Below are 17,821 nucleotides of genomic sequence, written 5' to 3'. Positions count from 1 at the left end.
CAACAGCGTGCCAGGGTGTGATGACCTGAGCCCGCACAGTAGCAGAATTAACTAGACCCCATTGATTTTCTGATTTGATGTTCTCAGTGGCTGAGCTGAAAATCTTTAGATTCCTGCTGTTATCTGCTTTTCTTTTCTCACACACCAACTCTGATGCCTCGGGGAAGGAAAATACTGCTCATTTGACTTTACACTTGTTTTAGTTTAAGCATGAACCATGCAAATAAGTGATGGAATAATCCTCCGCAGCGCCACCTATTGGAATGGCAGCCATCCTAGGGGTTTGCTCCTCAGGATCCCCTATGATCAGCTAATTGAAGAGGCTGTGAGACTTCGGGGAGCACTGTGGCTTCTTTTCAGGCATGTGATGCCACGTTCGTTGGTTATTTGGCCCTAGAGGAGCTTAGTCCCATTCAGCTGCAATACCAAGCCCAACCACTATACAATGTGCTGTCACTTAAATCAGCTGATCGGCTGGGAACCTGAGTGGCGGATTCCTCCTGATGATACATCATCAGACTGCTGAGCACCGTGCCCCTTCAGCTCCGCTTAACTTTCCCCTGAGTGGACTCTGCTGCTCATCTTTTTGGTGTATGGACTTTCTATGGGACCATAAACCACACGCTTGACTCCGGAGCCCTTCGGAAATGAAGCGCTTATGCTTCTTTGCTTCAATCGGAGGGTAAGGGAAGGGGGGGTCTCAGCACCTGGAGCTCTCTACATAACGGCATTGAGGAAAATGGATAAGCTGGATAACGGCCATTATGGAAGCTGTAATGATAGCAATTTCCTGCTGTCGCTTTAAAAAAAAAAAAGTGTTAAGGGAATAGAGAAATGAAACTAAGAAATGGCTGAATAGAATTTTGTTACTTGCCGAAAAGAGGACACTAGGGCTCTACAGGCGCCCCGGGTAGAGGAGTCATCCTATAATTGGCGCACTCTTCAATATTCTTCTATTCGACAGCCATCATTTTTCCTGAACTCTGTAAAATGTACACCTCATTATTTTCTACTTTCTACCTGTATAAAGATAGCCAAGTAAAATATATATTTTCTGTTTTACCTTCAAATGACAGCCTTTTGGCTTAAAGGGGAAACTGTCCCATAGAAAATATAGTCCAGTCTGCGACTACCATGTTATAGAGCAGGAGGAGATGAAAAGATTGATTAATTGTGGGCAAAGATTCATTACAACTTCAGATTTATCTATTTCATGCTCAGGAGTCCAGTGGGCGGTGCTATCAGTGATTGGCAGTTACCTCTGTATACACAGTCATACAGGGAATGTTGGCAGTTGCTAAGTAGGACCGCCCCCTGGACTCATGAGCATAGAATGAGCAGCGATTCCAATCAATACATTATGAGCTATATATCAATCCGCTCCTCCTGCTCTATAACATACTGCCTGCAGATTGGACTACTGATGGGTTCCTTTTAATGAAGAGGGTTCTTGAACTTTTTTACAACCAAGAGCCACGTGAGTAATGGGGCGAGTCGACTCGTTTCAATTTAGAACCACCATCTTGGCCTTTTAGGCTATGTTCGCATACGATAAATTTGCTGCGGCGTGTCCACTATTTGGTGCGGCTTTTGGTTTGTTTGTTTTTTTGCGCAATTCACCCTCTCATTTCAGAAGAGTTGGATTCTGCAGTGTATCAGCTGCTAAAGTTGACATACTGTGGATTTCAATTCTGCACTGATTTGTTAATTTTTGCAAGGTTTTCTGCGGATTGCTTCTACAGTGCATGGACAATATTTTGAAAATCTCATCTATTTGCTGTTACTGTAAATCCCGCAGATATTCCGTGTGAAGGGTCTGTACAAAAAATCTGCGGCATATCTGTCCCATGTGAACATGCCCTTATGGTGCCCCTTAAAGGTGTTGTCCAGGACTTGGGGGTGCTTTTTCTGTTGAGTTCTTCTTCACAGGATGCTGCTCAGGATCCCTGCTGATCAGCTCATTCCTGATGCCAATGGCAGCATGGACAGCACAGGAGGCAGACTGCACTGTCTGCAGTGCAGTGGCCCTGGTTGGTATTGCAGGCACAGCTCCCATTCAAAACACTGGGCTGCTGCAGTGTTTTGTCAGCGCTATCTACTTCCAGTGCTGTCCGAGCTGAAAGGGGGCACCAGGAATCGGCTGATCAGCAGGGATCCCGAGAAGCAGACTCCTGTCAATTAACTATTCATGATAGATAGAGCTATAGAGATATATATAGATCTATATACTGGCAGATGGATGGCCATTTGAGTAGGCGGAAACCTGGCCAGGGGGCACCAGGTATGGAGGTTATCAGCTGAGCCCTTACCAAGTAGGCACACGGCGGCCATGTGGGAAAGGTGCGCTGCCTTTCATATATACCTTTATTAAAGCTCTTGTTGGAACCGTTCTTCATTCTTGTTGGTCTGACTTGTGAGCCCGTAGCCAGGATCTTCCTCACCAAATATTTACCCAACCTAAATGATGAACGGTAGCAGGAGGTAGTAGGATTCCTTCCCGCCTCTCTTAATGTGTTTGGTTTGGGTTCATTTGAATCAGGTCGTGTCTCTTCATGAGTTATTGTGTACTTTCTGTATTTGCTTTTCATTGGGAAACCCTCTTGCTGTAAACAGCGCCCATCTGGCTTGTAGTCCCCTCCTGGTGGATTTGTACACAGATATTAATTTGGGACGAAAGAGGGTTTTCCATCATTTAATGTTATATCGCTAGGCTATAACATTATATAATATAATTGGGAGTTCAAGAATGAAATGAGCTTTAAGGATTTTTACTGTAGAGGACTACTTTCAGCTTCTCATTCTGTATAGAATTACAATACAGTCCAATTTATGTAAACTGGGCTATGTTCTAGTTCCTGCACAGTGGGTGGCCAGGAGTGGCCGCCGCGATCCTTCTGTTCTACAGATCAGCGTGGTCCCGGCAATCTGACTACTGTAATGAGAAAATCCTGTTTGGGTACTTTCGGACGTTGCATATTTTAATGTGGATATGTGCTTAAAAATTTAATCAAAAGCTGTACCATTTTAACTTTTATTTCCTTTAAATGAGGAATATTGGCTTTCACCTTCTAGTATTCAAGGGGTTGTCCAGGAATTTTACTATTGATGACATATTGTCGGGATAGGTCATCTGTATTTGATCGTTGGGGGGGTCTGTTGCTTGGGATCCCCACTGATCGATTGATACCGAGGCCCATTGTCAGTGCAGATAGTTCTGTCCGTATTGCAGTGGCCTAGTTTGGTCCTACAGGCAATGGAAGCTGTGCCTGTAGTACCAAACCGGGCCACTGCAGTGTTGACAGTGTTATCCGCTTCCAGCACTGGCACAGGGATCAGCTGATCAACAGGGATCATGAGCCGTAGACCATGCCGATCAACTATTGATGATCTCTTAGAAGTCTGAGAGAACCCCTTTAACTTACATTCATTATCTCACTTTATGCCCCGCTCAGGACACCCTGTCCACATTCTATCAGCCGAAAAATCGCTCAAACAAGTGATTTCCTGTGACATTCATCTCATGTAAAAATTTGACTTGACAGGTTACTAAATGAGAAATCGCTCATTAGTCGCTTTGTTTTGGCTCACTGAAATGAAGCACCTAATGAGCGACCTTTCACTCAGTGTAACCAGGCAGTCCGAATGACTGCCTGTTCACTGTGAAGGAAGGCGGGTGGCCAAAAGGTCTATGGCGTGCTAGATCTCAATTCACTGAAAGGACAAGAGTGAGAATTGTTGGGACGGCTGTTGGGTGCTTGTCTCGGGTAAGAGTACCCTTACTGATGAGATTGTACATATATATAGATTAGCAGCCGAACTAAACAAGCAGAGCTGTAGTATAAAGTATCAGGACACAGCCGCTGAGAGAGGAGTTTTATTTTCACACCACAAGACTTCTGATCATAGATGTGACTCCCCATTACTGTAGGTCCCACTTCGCTATTGTTCATACTGTAGTTCTATTGGGAGGTGACAGGTAGGAGTTTATGTATAATACCAGGTTTACCAGTTCTATGGAATCCCAGGCATTTTCAAGTGTTTCAAGATTGCAAGTACCTGTTCTTGCTGGTTCTTCATCTTCTTTATTCCTTTTGGTCTTTGCCCTTGTAAAACAAATTTTTCTGCAGCTCAAAAGGTGTATAACTTTCTATGCTTCTGTTTGATATATTTAATTACTTTTGGTAGGATAATGTATTCAACTCCTGAGCAAGAATCAAAAGTAGTAGCTATTTCCATATGTTAATACTTAGTGGAGCTCCTTTGACTCCAATAACATCAGATACTCTCCGTGGCATACTTTCTACTAACGTCTAATACACCTTTAAGACAATATTTCCCTCCATTCATCCTGCAAACATTTGGCTAGTTCTCTCAGAGAAGATGGGCACTGTTCATATTTCCTGATCTGACGTTCCAGTTCATCCCAAAGATGTTCAGGAGGGTTCAGGTTTGAACTCTGGGCAGCCAGTCCGATCGAGGAACCTCCCTATCCTTAAACCACCGTAAAACCGCGTTGGATTTGTGACGAGACGCGTTGTCTTGTTGGAAGTATTGCTGACCATTCCCGGAGTATTGTCAAATTGTCGACAGCACATTGTCTAGAATGACAGGGTACACCACTGTGTTAAAGGATCTTGCCCCTACAACCAACGGACCGAGACATCCCCAGACTAGAACTGTTGGCCCAACACACTTGGGCAAAAGGTGTTCCCTTAAGTGTGCTCCCCTCCCAGGTACGTCCATCTGATCTTAAGATGGAGTAGCGTAATTTCTCACTCCACAGAACGTCTTTCATTTGCTCAGCTGTCTGTGACGATGCTCCTTGCACCATTGTAGAAGGGTTGATGCATCATCTTTTTAGAAAACTCGCCAGATGTTTGCAGGATGAATTGAGGGAAATACCAGCTGAAGTGTGTCAGATATTAGTGAGTCCTAATGACATTGGATATTCTCTGAGGCATAATTTCTTATAAATATTAGCATATAGAAATAAATACTAGCATAGATTCTTGCTCAGGTATCCAATTACTTTTGGTAGCATAGTATCACTTTGCATATCCTAAATAGAATACCAATAGTAGTGGTAATTGTATCATTGGTGTTCTAAACTGTGGATGGCATTACCTGTGAAAGGAGGCGAGTAAATATCCCTCGCTGTGGTTTTAGTTACTGTCCATCTTAATCCTGTGCCAGGCAGCGCGGCAGACATTGTGATTGGCAGCTGACGTTCCCAGTAGCGCTGCCTATGTGATGTCCCCTGACACCGCAGAATACATTGTGCTCGCAGACTGGAAGATAATTCAGTTTCTTCCTAAGAATTCTATTTCTGCAGTATTTTATTTTTTTGTGTTTTTTCATAATTCATGACCCTGTTTGGGCTGTCAGATGTTATAGACTGACTACATGGTACTGACTGCTGTCAGCACATGAATAAACCTGCCATGTTTTTGTAGTTTTTTGGGCAGGGGGGGGGGGGGGGGGGGGATAATAAAAATGGTATTCCAGCAAATATATTTTAAATTCTACATTTCCCTGCACACCACCGCTTGGCCTTATGCACATACAATTTCCATATACATGTAGGAATGTGTCATCGTGTGGCTGCTCTATGGATACGCAGGGCAATCCCCATATATTTCCCTAGGGTTCTATTCCTACCTCCTTGGTACAATGGACGTCCTATCACTTCCCCTACAAGTATGTGTCCATATTTTACCCCCATGGTATAATGCATTTTCTATACAGACCTGATAGAGATTCTCAATGCGCTTCAAGAGTTTATTCACATGTTTAACAACATACTTGATGCTTTTTGATCTATACAGTGAATGGCCACTTTATTGGAGCCCCCAATATGGAAATAGACGAATGACCCCGGAGTGGTACAAAAAAAACCTAGCAAGTAGAGATGAGCAAACGTGCTCATTTGAGCAATTACCCGATCGAGCATCGCTTTTTTTTCGAGTAACTGCCTAATCGGGCGAAAAGATTCGGGGGGTGAGCGGTGGGGTTGTGGTGGGGAGTGGGGGTCCTGTTCCCCCCGGCGCCCCCCGAATCTCTTTACCCGAGTAGGCAGTTACTCGAAAAAAGCAATGCTCGATTGAGTGATTGTCCTAAACGAGCACGTTCACTCATCTCTACTAGCAAGTTCTCCATTGATCAGTTTTAGTGTGAATCCACATTACAATGGGAGAATCCAGCAATCTGAGCGACTTTACACAAGGCTTGGTCATCCGTGCCAGACTAGTCGGGCCAGGTTTTCATCTACTGCCGCCCTTGTGGGGTTTTCTAATGCAGCGGTGTGTAGAGTATAATGAAAATGATGTAGTCTAGTAAATACTTCCAATGAAAGGGGATCCTGTGGACAGAAACCACTCGATGAAAGGGGTCACAGGAGGATGTCAAGACTATTTGTAAGGAGCTGGCAGTGCAGAGTCAAGGAAAATATAGCTGAAAACACTGGTGCTCCAACTGATGTGTTCGAAAAGCACATCTTATCATTCCTCAGCACGGATGGCAGCAGGCGACCAGTTTGAGTGCCGTTTCTGTCTGAGGGAAACAAAGTCAAGACTCCAGTGGGCAAAAGAGCACAAAAATGTGCTAACTGAACAGTGGAAGAACACCCTCTGGTCAGATGGATCCAGACTGCTGTTGCATCGTGTTGATGGGTGGCCAGAATTTGACACAAGCAGCACAAATAGATGAACCCTTCCTGTTGGGTTACAACAGTTCTGGCTGGTGGAGTAATGCTGTGGGGAATGTTTTCTTGGTGCACCTGTGTCCTCTAATACCTGTGGATGGCCGCACGACAAATTGCGGTAGTTCTTAAGGGTGAAGGAGGTCCAATGTGATACTAGATTGGTGTGTCTAATAAAGTGGCGCTTCACACGAGTGTAAACGTATTTGTACACATTTCTGCAGGATTAGGCTAGGTTCACAGTGGGCGGATTTGCCGTGGATTGCTGTTGCATATCCGCACTGCGGCAAAACCACTGCGTTTGCAGTGCAATGCAGCACAAATGAGATTTGCCAAAAAGCTGTTCTCGCAGTGTGGATTTTGTCCGCACAGCCGCAGTGCGGAAACGCAACTGCGGCGCAGTTTTAAAAGATGCAGCATGTACATTCTTCGGTCTTTTCCGCAGCGCTTTTTTGTCCATAGACCTCTATGGACGCAGCAAAATCCGCACCAAATACGCTGCGGGAAAAAACGCTTGCGGATTTTTCCGCACGAAAATCTGCAGAAAAATCCGTAAGCCCAAATTAACCTTTGAAGTGGAATGGAAAAACCGCAATGGAAAAACTGCAGCAAATCCGCGCTGTGTGAACCCAGCCTTAAAGTTGCGTATTTGCGTGCACATCGGTGCTCCCAGCCATTGAAGTGGCCTTATTCTTTAGTGAGTACCAGAAGTGTTCTTTTGCCGTGCAAATGCACAGAAAAATGGAACATGCTGCGGATCTGTTTGCGCGATGCAAAATACGCGCTTGTGAACGAACCCAGTGAAGTCTGCGTATTGTACATTCAAATTTTCATGCACAAACACGCTCGTATGAATTTGGCCTTAATTTATATACTTGGGTATAGGGGTATGTACTGTAAATCAGGATTTATTCAGAGCTCTGCTCCTGCGGTTCATTAATGCTTCCCGTTTGTCTACTTTTCATCTTTTCTTCAAAGTTACAGTAAAAGAATGCCGTGTAACTCAGTCTGTTAGGGTGCTCTTACATGGGGTGATGTGCCCAACAGGTCATTCCAGCGATAATCGTTCCTGTGCTTTTACACCGTAATGAGCATCACTGACTGAATGGAGGGGGAGCGGACCGGGGATCTTTTTGGCCTGCTCACCTTCATTGACAGTAAGTGGGCAGTCGTTCAAAGACTTCTCTCTTGTCGTCCAGTAGGTGCATGGATTTACACTTAATGATAATCATGTAAATTCTCCTTGGATCGCGGGAATCCGAACCATAATCGTTGTGTGTAAAAGCACCTTTAGACCTTCCCGCCATAAGCCTTGTACAATGCACTACACAAGTAATGTAGTGTCGAGCCTAGCCATCAAACGATCACATCTTCAAGTGCTCTTCAGGAACGAAAATAATTTGTGTCAAAAATCAATTTAACCCTTTGCAATCCAATTTTGGATTCAGGGTTTCCTAGGGGGCTTTCTCTTTCTGCCATTATACAATGGCGCCATCTGCTGGCTCGAGCCAGTACTGCAGTATGTGACATGCTGGAGAGGTCTCCCGACAACAGAGCGGCTAGTAACCTACAGTAAGAATACCCTGCCGGACGTCTTCCGACATCGGAGCTGTACAGCCTTCAATCAGAATGTCTTTAGACGTCAGACAATGGATTGGAAAGGGTTAAGAAAAATCTATTTTTTTTTCTTTTTCAAGTACATATTTTTCCCACCAAGCCTGTTTAAAATAGAAAAACTAAAAAAGCAAAACTTAATGGGTAACACATAGAGATGAGCGAGTATACTCACTAAGGCACATCATTCGAGCGAGTAGTGCCTTAGCCGAGTATCTCCCCGCTCGTCTCTAAAGATTCGGGGAGCGGCGGGGAGGAACGGAGGGGAGATCTCTCTCTCCCAACCCCCCCGCTCCCCGCCGCAACTCACCTGTCACCCGCGCCGGCCCCTGAATCTTTAGAGACGAGCGGGGAGATACTCGGCTAAGGCACTACTCGCTCGAGTAATGTGCCTTAGTGAGTATACTCGCTCATCTCTGCCTACTATATGTCCTGTTATCTAAAGGCAGAATACTGATGGGTGACTATTTACTATATAGGAAATTTCCCCAAGAGCAATTACTAATTTAATCTGATTTTTACGTAAATCTTATATATTTGTGTAGGGTCATCTAAAGTTAGAGACTCTCTGGCCGTGGACAAACAAAGATGGCCGCTCTGTTTCTCTGAGTACCTAATGTACATTAGTAGTCTAAGATGCTACATGCTGCTTCTGACTGGCCAGAACTGCTCACATGGGCAACACTGGCCAGTCAAAGTAGGTGTAATGCCTTAGATTAATGATGCATACTAGTGCATGGTGGGCATCACGTAGTAAGAGAAGCGGTGCCGCCATCTTTGTTTGTCCACAACCAGAGAGTCTCTTTTACATGGTTATTCCCATCTGAGACTTTTTTAGCATATCCACAGGATATGCCATTTCTTTGGGATCTGCATCTATCTCTAGTTCCGGACCCCACTGCCCTTGGCTGAATACAATGGCTAACTGTGGTCGGGACTTTAGAAACTGCATAGTGAAACTCTGTTTTCCCTTAAATGACCTTCCAGTTTCGGGACAAAATTCAGTTCCAAGACTGGCTCGTGGAGATTTATTTCTGGTAGATGATATTCTAGTCTGTTTCTCCATTCTGCTGGTTCTGGATGCTATTTTTGGGCGGCCAAGATGGTCACCATCCTCTTTAGACTACCTTATCGCACATTCGTGCAGTGGTAGTGTTAGGACTACCAATGAACTATACCTGCTTTGTGATTGGCCAGCACAACTCACGTGATCAGAGCTGGTCAATCACAAGTGCATAGTTAAGTTAGAAAATGATGGTGACTATCTTGGTTACACGGATCCAGTGAAATGGAGGGATTGCAAAGCAGATCCACAGGTAAATATATCCCCTCCACTCCCTGGCCCAGAGATAAAATTTTGTCTCAAAACTGAAGGGTTGCTCTAATAGAAGTTATGGAATCGGTGTAGCGTAACGAGTCGCGCTTTTCCCATAACTCGGCAACTCACTGTGCAATGCTATTCCCCTATACTCCCATTATTTCCCAATCTACGCGTCGGCCACTCGGTTGTTTCTGTAAATGCCAGCCACCACATTCAACTGGAGGGGGTGTGGATCCAGAAGTAGAAATAAGTATGTGCCCCAGAGGTGGGATCCGTATCGGTCAATTCTCACACAGGCGTATGGTGATTGCGCGTCGCGTGCACAGTACGTGATGCCAATAGTCCATTGATTTCAATTGGGCCACTCACTCAAAAAATCACGGCACGGCCTGTTTTTGGAGAGCATTACGCGTGCATAGACACCAAGATAGTGTATGGGATTGGCGTAATGCAGCAAATACACGTGTCATTGTACATACTTAAGAGCCGCATCCTTTAAGGGGTTAAAGAAGAAAAGTTGGGGAAAAAAGGCCCTGTAGTATAAATTTAGCCTTGTGGAAGTCATTTTGCAGTATTTCTGTGCTTAGATATGACCTCTTGAAGTGACAGGCCCAAAGCCTGAGGCTGCAGTGACAATCGGATGACGGGTCCCCTCATGATTTATGTCAGTATGTCAGGTGCAGCGCTCTCATGGAGACGTTTTGGGTATTCAAATCAGAAAGTACATTCCGATTTACATCCTATCTATCCTAAATATTAGTGAATATATCTATATACTTTGGATATTACACTCATTGACAAAAAAAAATAATGCACCAAGAAGTTTTTGAAATCAAATGAAACTTTTTGTGTGAGTGTAATGATTATATGTAAATAATTTACAGTATTAGAGTAAACGGAGAAGTTTATTGGGAAAAACCACCCAATTCAAAGAGGGCTCAAGTACACTGTTGGGCCGCCTCTAGCTTGGACACATGATGATACGGTCAGGCATGGAGACTTACAGGTTACATATGGTATCCTAGTGTACATTTGCCCCCAGATGTTACAGCTAAGCCTCTAGATCCTGCACATTCGTTGGCTGCCGAAGCTAGGATACCAACGGGTTCTATAGAAGTTCGATGGGTGATGAATCTGGTGACCTGGCAAGCCAAGGAAGTGTGGCAACATGGGGGAGACATTCCCGGAAAAACTTGCTGTGTGTGGGTGAACATTTTCCTGCGGAATACCACCTCTTAGTAGCCCATCCATAAGAGAACGGATGTGGCTGCAGGATTTCCGGTACATATCACTGAGCTGTTAGTATCTCTCGATCACTACTAGGCTTGACCGACTCGTGTATGCCTCCCCCTGCCCCCCAGACCAATACACCAGCGGTGGGGCCAGTGTGCCGCTCTGCAGCAATAGCAGGATTGAGGCGCTCTTAATGGGGTCTCCAAACTCCAACATGATCGTCATCAGCTTTCACATAGAGCGTGGAATTGTTGCTCTAGATAAGGTTCCAGTCCGTAGTATCCAGGGTTCTTGTTCCCGATATCAGACCACATAATGGGCGCCGTGACTTCAAATTTCCTTCTGCTTAGCGCCTGGCAATGGTCTGGGCAGAGACGGGTCTGTAAAGAAGCCTGTGTCTGGATGGTGGATAACAGAAACGTTGGCTCTGCTTGTCGGCAGATCAGACCATCCACTGGTGGCCGATCTGGGCCATCTGGATCCGGTTTGCTGCTCCCAAACCTCCTAACAGCTTGGTCAGAACGACCTAGATGACGGCAATTAGTTGAAACGACCGTCCTGCTTCTCTCATCCCAGTGATGCACCCATCTCAAAGCAAACAATCTCATCAAGAGGTTCACTACACAAAAGTAGCCTGAGAGCCTTTGTATAGGCAACGGGGGAAGCCATTGTACTACCGTTGGTGGCAAGTCCCCGTGCCTGAACAGACCACCACTATAATCATGTACATATCTACCTGAGACATAACTGTAGGACGAGAATTGCAGCATTCCAACATTTCCATCTGATGCATTATTATTTTTATTTTTTTATCAAAATCCTGTCCACGTGCTGCGCAAGAACTCCGCACAAACAGAAATTGACACGCAATGTGGATAAATCCACAGCATGTCCATTTTATTGTAGTTTACGCTATGGAATCCACCAGGTTTTGATGCCAACTTTCAGCTTCGGATCTGCTGCAGACACTCCACAGCAAATCCGCCACGTGTGAAAAATACGCATTTACAGTAGCAGCAATGTGGATTAGATTTTCAAAAAAAACAGTCTACACTTCGCGGAAAAAATCGGTGTAAAATCCACGCGGAGATCAACCTGCGGTGCAGATTTTGTATCCACAGCATGTTGATGACTGCAACGGATTTACGGTTTTGATTCCTTCTCCTTAAATGAGGGGCTGAATTCCGCATCAAAATCCATACCATGTGGCGCTGACTTGGACGCAGATTTTGCGCTGTGGATTTACAGTACAGTGTCTGCTGTGGGCTCTCTGCCACAAAGGCCATGTGAACATGGCTGAAGTGTAGAAGAAGTGCTTTCGATTTTCCCCTCAGCATTTTACAGTACAACCAGTGTGGATAAGATTTCATTCAATTTCCTAAGGCGAATTATAGAAAAATGGCGAATTAAGTTTACAGTTACATTTTTTTAAAGTCGTATGCTCACTTTATGTTTTAATCTGTTTTTGATATGTTTATATGGTTTCACTGGAAAACTTTTTATTTACGGCTTCCTTATATAATGCCAGACAGACTCGTTGATATTGAGATCAGGGCTCTGGGAGGGGCGAATGCTAACCCTTTTTTTTTTTTTTTTTTTTAACCCTCTTCTATTAATAAAGTTTTGTAGTTTTCTAACTTTTTTGTTTTCTACGTTGAGTGCAAAAAAAGTATATGGTATGGTGTTTTGTCTCAGCAGACTAAAAAGACTATCTGGGCTACGATAATTAATTTGACCAATGAATGATACTTTGGGCCTTTTCACACGTGCCGATTTTTGTTGAGTTTCTTGCTGGATGATGGGAATCTGAGCGATAATCATTCAATGTAAATGCATGCAGTGAATGATCATTCCATTCGTCCAAGCATAACAACTGAACGACGATCAACCTGTGTTAACAGGCAGGCTTTCATCTACAAACGACTGCCTGTTTACTGTAAATGGAGGCGGAAGGGCCGGCTAAGCTTTTCGGTCCCAGTTTTAAAAAAAAACAAAAACGTGTACATAGTTTGACCTAAGTTTTTAAACCATGGGGGGGCCGATGTGACTACAGTGTCTGTAGGACGCTGCGGGATATATTGATGTTACCTAAGAGATGGGAAGTGACTGCTCTTAACGTGGCATTGTGTAACGCCATTAAACCCCCTCTGATATTCACAGCAGTTCAGCATGAAATAAATACTCGGCCTCTTAAGTGGCTTCCGACCACAGAGTTAATTGAAAGTGTCTTATTGATTATCCTTCTGCACTTTGCACAATTTATGGTCTCTAATTATACTGCTGACCAAAGCATCTCTCAGTAGATGATAGATAACAGGCGCCCGTTCTTACATATCGGCTTCCATGTTTTCTTACAGGCCCTGGATGTCGACCGCACCATTCTCTACAAGATGAAGAAGTCCGTAAAAGCCATTAACACGTCTGGGCTGGGTATGTACGTCCATTCTGCTTGACTTCATGTTGCCTTCAAATGTTTTTCGGTGAAACTGATGGATTTGTGCAATTACTACCAAAGTCCTTCATCTTTGATTGACCGAGGCGGACAGTCAAAGAGATCTCGGTGCGCTCCACCACCATTCACCAAATGACTGTCGCTCCTGTGTAAAAGCACTGATGTGATACGTCTTGGGATGTAGTGCCCACACTAATCCCTATATGGCACACTTTATACTTAAATCAGAATATGCCAACTTCATTCAGTCGGTCGGTGTGGAGTCCATATTCAGTCAGTAAAAAATACAGACGGAATACGGACAGAATATATGCCCATGTGAATGAGCCCTTCACAGGCAGATGGTGGCAAAATGTCATTCTCTTAACCTAAGGTCAGCGGGTATCAGTGGATACAACTGACATTCGTGCTGGAGCTTCCCCAGTGCATATACCGACCCTCCAGTGCAAATACATTATGAACATGGCTTAGTCAGAACACCCCTTTACAGCCAAACCCAAGCGACAGCCGACTAGACAGAGGCCGGAGATGTTTTTTGGGGTTTTTTTTTGCCCATTTAACGTATTGCCAAATTATATTTGCTCTGCTTCTTCTCCTTTACGAAGCCATATTGAACTACAACATCCGACGTTATTGCCTGCTGCTGGCGTAATATTTATTTGACATATACCAGAAAGCACTGCATCGGGATGTAGTACGAGTGTGTATGTGGTGACTTCGGAGGGAAAACAAAATGTGGTTTACCACACATATATAATAGAGGTTAACAGGATCGTAAAATATAATAACTAACCACCAATGAATATTAAAACTAATTTCCTGGTTTCCACAAAGCCCGCTATATTCTGCGCTGGGTGGATTACCATGATGACAGCGGTGAAAACTCAGCTATTCTCTATATTGTATAGAAGTCAGATAATTTATCAACTTTGTAATGATTTCTCAGTGACTGTTTAGTGGATGACAGAGCAGTGCAGTCTAAAATAAATAGCACGGTGTATGTTTGTGTGTTGTCCACTGCTCAGGAGTTTCTTAGTTACACTTGTTTCTAGAAGACGGTCACAGGGAATATTGGCCAATTTTTTTTCGTCTCGTAAATGGCGAAACTCCCTAGTTGTTGTCTTAAGTAGGCGAGTAAAACAAGTTGCTCCGTGGTCATTGCTTTTCAATTCATTAGGATTTGGAGACTACAGCCTGCCACCAAATGCCCATATGGCAGAATGCAAAATCCTCCTATATAGGTGTGTTTACATGGCGGAATCCTACATCTGTTTTTCCTGGTAGATTCCTACTCTAAAAATTGCAGGAGAAAACCGCTGCTAGGCCGCACATTTCTGAGGTCTATTTTGTAGATTCGCACCTGGATTTAGCCCTGTGAATGGGTAAAATCTCCATGCAGAATCTCCAATTTCCGAAGCTGCATTTACACGGGCAAGTGCAATATTGGTCAGTGAAAAACTGGCCATTTTCATGCGTTTTTTTTTCATGTGTGTGTGAAAAACTTTTTTTTTATCTTGCGTTTTTCTCTACTTTCCAGTTCCTGTTTTTTTTTTTTTTCCGTCATGTGGTCCCCATGGGAAAAACGTGTTAAAAAAAGCGCACTGTAGTCCTTACATATTCTGTCTGTGGGATACGGTTTTCAGTCCACAGTAAGAGACCCTATTAAAAACACGAAGTTTCCCTTGCTAAGTCGCCGTGTGTGAGACTACTACATCACCTAAAGCCATGGTCGATTGACGCCTACATTCTTGATTTATGACTTCAGAGCGCCTCATAACCCAACCATGCATATGAGTTCTTGTCATTTTTCGCAATATGTATAAAGGAAATTCTTGACTCATCTATTTGAGGACCACAAGAGTAAGACCCGAAGGCCACGGACGGACCTGAATTGCGGCATCCGCAATTTAAGTCGCCCATAGTGAAATATGGCCGTCCGCAACTGAATTAAAGCATGCAGATTTGATTCGCGGAGCTTTTGGGTGCGGAAATCAAATCGCAGCATGCTCCATTTCAGTGCGGTTCCTGCATGGACGCCTTCCATTGAAGTCAACAGAAGCCATCCGATCCACGGATTCTGCGGGAAAGCTGGAGTTTAAAAAAAACAACTAAACTCTACTGTAGACCTGCGCCGGCCAGCGCTTCCGCACACATCTGCAGTACAATAAAAAGAAGACCTGGATGATGGGTAAGCAGGATCCTCAGCCGCGGGCAGGGTCGGATTCTGCTGCAGGCCCCCAACTTCTGAAGGCCCTTCTTCCATTGCAAAATGATCTAAACATGGAAAGCCTCTCCTGTAATTTACGATCATACCCCGGTATGAATACTCCTTTAACCACTAATACATTGAAGGAGCTGTTTTTGTCTTTTCAATAGGACATTTCTCAAGATATGCAAAAAATGTCTAAGCGAGTTCCATACCAATTTTGCCCACCTTGCCACATGTACAGTCCATGTTGAAAAAAGATGGTTCTCGACGACCCACAATGTGTTGGTAGATGCTCATAATGTCTTGGAAGAAGAGATCTCCTGTCTATACAAAAAAGTTAGACCTTGAAGATGGGTCACAAAGGAATCCGTGTCTCCCGCTGACCTCAATACCTACTCCCAGCTCTTTCAAATTCTACGTCAATCATTCTCTCCACTTGAATATACCATTTGCAGAGCCTATGGAATTCCTACAGCTTGTTCTGTCCTAGAGGCGGCTCCACAGGGAGTCTTAGTTAAAATCCATTTTTATCAAATGAAGGAAGGTAGATCCTTTATATCATTTCAGATTTTTTGGCTGCGAGATTAATAATGCCCCTTTCACTTTAGTGAATGTATATTAACCCCTTCCTGCTATAGGATGTACAGTTACGTCCTGCGGGGTCGGGCTAGGTATGAAGAGAGATACCTCTCTTCATACAGCGCGGCAGCACGGCTGATTGGCACTATTAATACTTTAAATGCCCCGAACATCATTGGATCTAGATTGCCTTCCCCATAGTGCTGCTTTGTAGAGAGAGGAACTGTATGATTCTGGGCACTGTCTTCATGCCTCTGAGAGAGACTATATCTTTATCTTTGAACACATTCTCCTATTCAAGAGAAACAAATCAATTCTTGTATGTCAGAGGATTGAGGCAGGTTATACAGACCGCGTACAGAACCATAACCTGGTTGGTTCATGTGCCAGTGTCTTTGTCACTAGACAAGAAGTTTCACTATTCTCCTTCCTTCCCTTAGACTTAATGAATATATTCTTTACCACCCAAAACACGAATCTAACTTGAAAACAGAGTTAAAATAGATTTTTACCATTAACTGTCAGTTTCTAGTGTCTTCTCTGTGTAATGCCCACAAAGCCTATATGACAGGTTTATTTATACAATACTGTTCTAGGGCTAATAGAAAAAGGGGAAGAATTAACTTCCCTGGCCTCTCAAATTTATACCATCGACACCCTAAATGAGGTTAATCCCACACCTCAAAGAACGGAAGAGATATTTAGGCTGTGGGCCAAGCTTCAGAGTCTTTTGGCAGTAAAACATGTTATTGTTTTTCACATGAGGAATATACAATTTTCCGCACATGATAACCCTACTGGGGCACTATTGGCCAAACAACTTGAAAGCCTTAAATCTAAGGAAAGGATTAGATATTCTTTAGACTCTGGCAGGTATAAAATTACTCATCCCCAAGAAATTGCTAATGCATTTGCCTCGTATTGCTGCTCTCTTTATAATCTTAAGGGAAGATACAAATGCACATCAACACCAATTGAAAGAATATTAATCTCTTGTTAATGTTACCCGGCCAATTAGCCTCTCTACACAGATCTCTAGGTCTGAAGTTCTAGAATACATCAAAATGTTAAAACATCTCCACTTTCTGTGTCCCGAATGGCTTTTCTAATGGTTATTATTAAAAATACACTTTGCTTCTAGCTCCCTATCTGGTGACCGTGTTCAATGAAGCAATTGATAAAGGTTCCTTTCCCTCAGAAATGTTAGAGGCCCTATATTGTTACCTTTACCCTACTCTGCCAAAGAAACTAGTTCCCCAGCTAATTTCCGTCCTGTTTCCCTATTGAGTACTGATGTACAAATTTATGCTAAGATCCTCAGCATCCGACTTTCTTCTATTCTTCTAATGTTGGTTGCTGCAGATCAAGTAGGTTTTGTCCCATAGAGACAGGCTCCCGATGGAAACTGCCGGTTCCTGAATCTCATTAAGACTGCTGAACTTTGTCCTTTACCTTCTTGATGCAGATAAGGTGTTTTGATCAGATTCACTGGGGTTATTTAGAGGCTACCTTAGAGAAATTTTGGTTTCTCTGGTCCCATTAGATCTTCGATCTTGATGTTCTTTTCCGCACCAGCTGCACAAGTTTTTGCATCTACGTGCTTTTGTCCTTCATTAACAATTTCCAACGGTACTTGGCTGCCCTGTTGCCCCTTATTTTTGCCCTTCTTTTGTAACCTCGAGCTAGACAGATTAGAACAAATAATATCAAAGGAAT

At 43.7% G+C, this 17,821-nt stretch overlaps 1 protein-coding gene across 2 annotated transcripts in view; it reads left to right on the top strand.

Annotated features, from left to right (window-relative positions):
• Nucleotides 1–17,821, top strand: part of ASAP2 (ArfGAP with SH3 domain, ankyrin repeat and PH domain 2) — a 184,815-nt gene that overhangs the window by 40,343 nt on the left and 126,651 nt on the right. For both annotated transcript variants that reach the window (XM_066597479.1, XM_066597469.1), the window contains exon 2: nt 13,223–13,295. In XM_066597479.1, coding sequence (XP_066453576.1) covers nt 13,223–13,295 — 73 coding nt within the window. The remainder of the gene's footprint in view (nt 1–13,222; nt 13,296–17,821) is intronic.

This window comes from Eleutherodactylus coqui, chromosome 1 (genome assembly GCF_035609145.1).
Source record: "Eleutherodactylus coqui strain aEleCoq1 chromosome 1, aEleCoq1.hap1, whole genome shotgun sequence".
In the NCBI taxonomy this organism is placed as follows: domain Eukaryota; kingdom Metazoa; phylum Chordata; class Amphibia; order Anura; family Eleutherodactylidae; genus Eleutherodactylus; species Eleutherodactylus coqui.
This window is presented reverse-complemented; position numbering and strand designations above follow the sequence as displayed.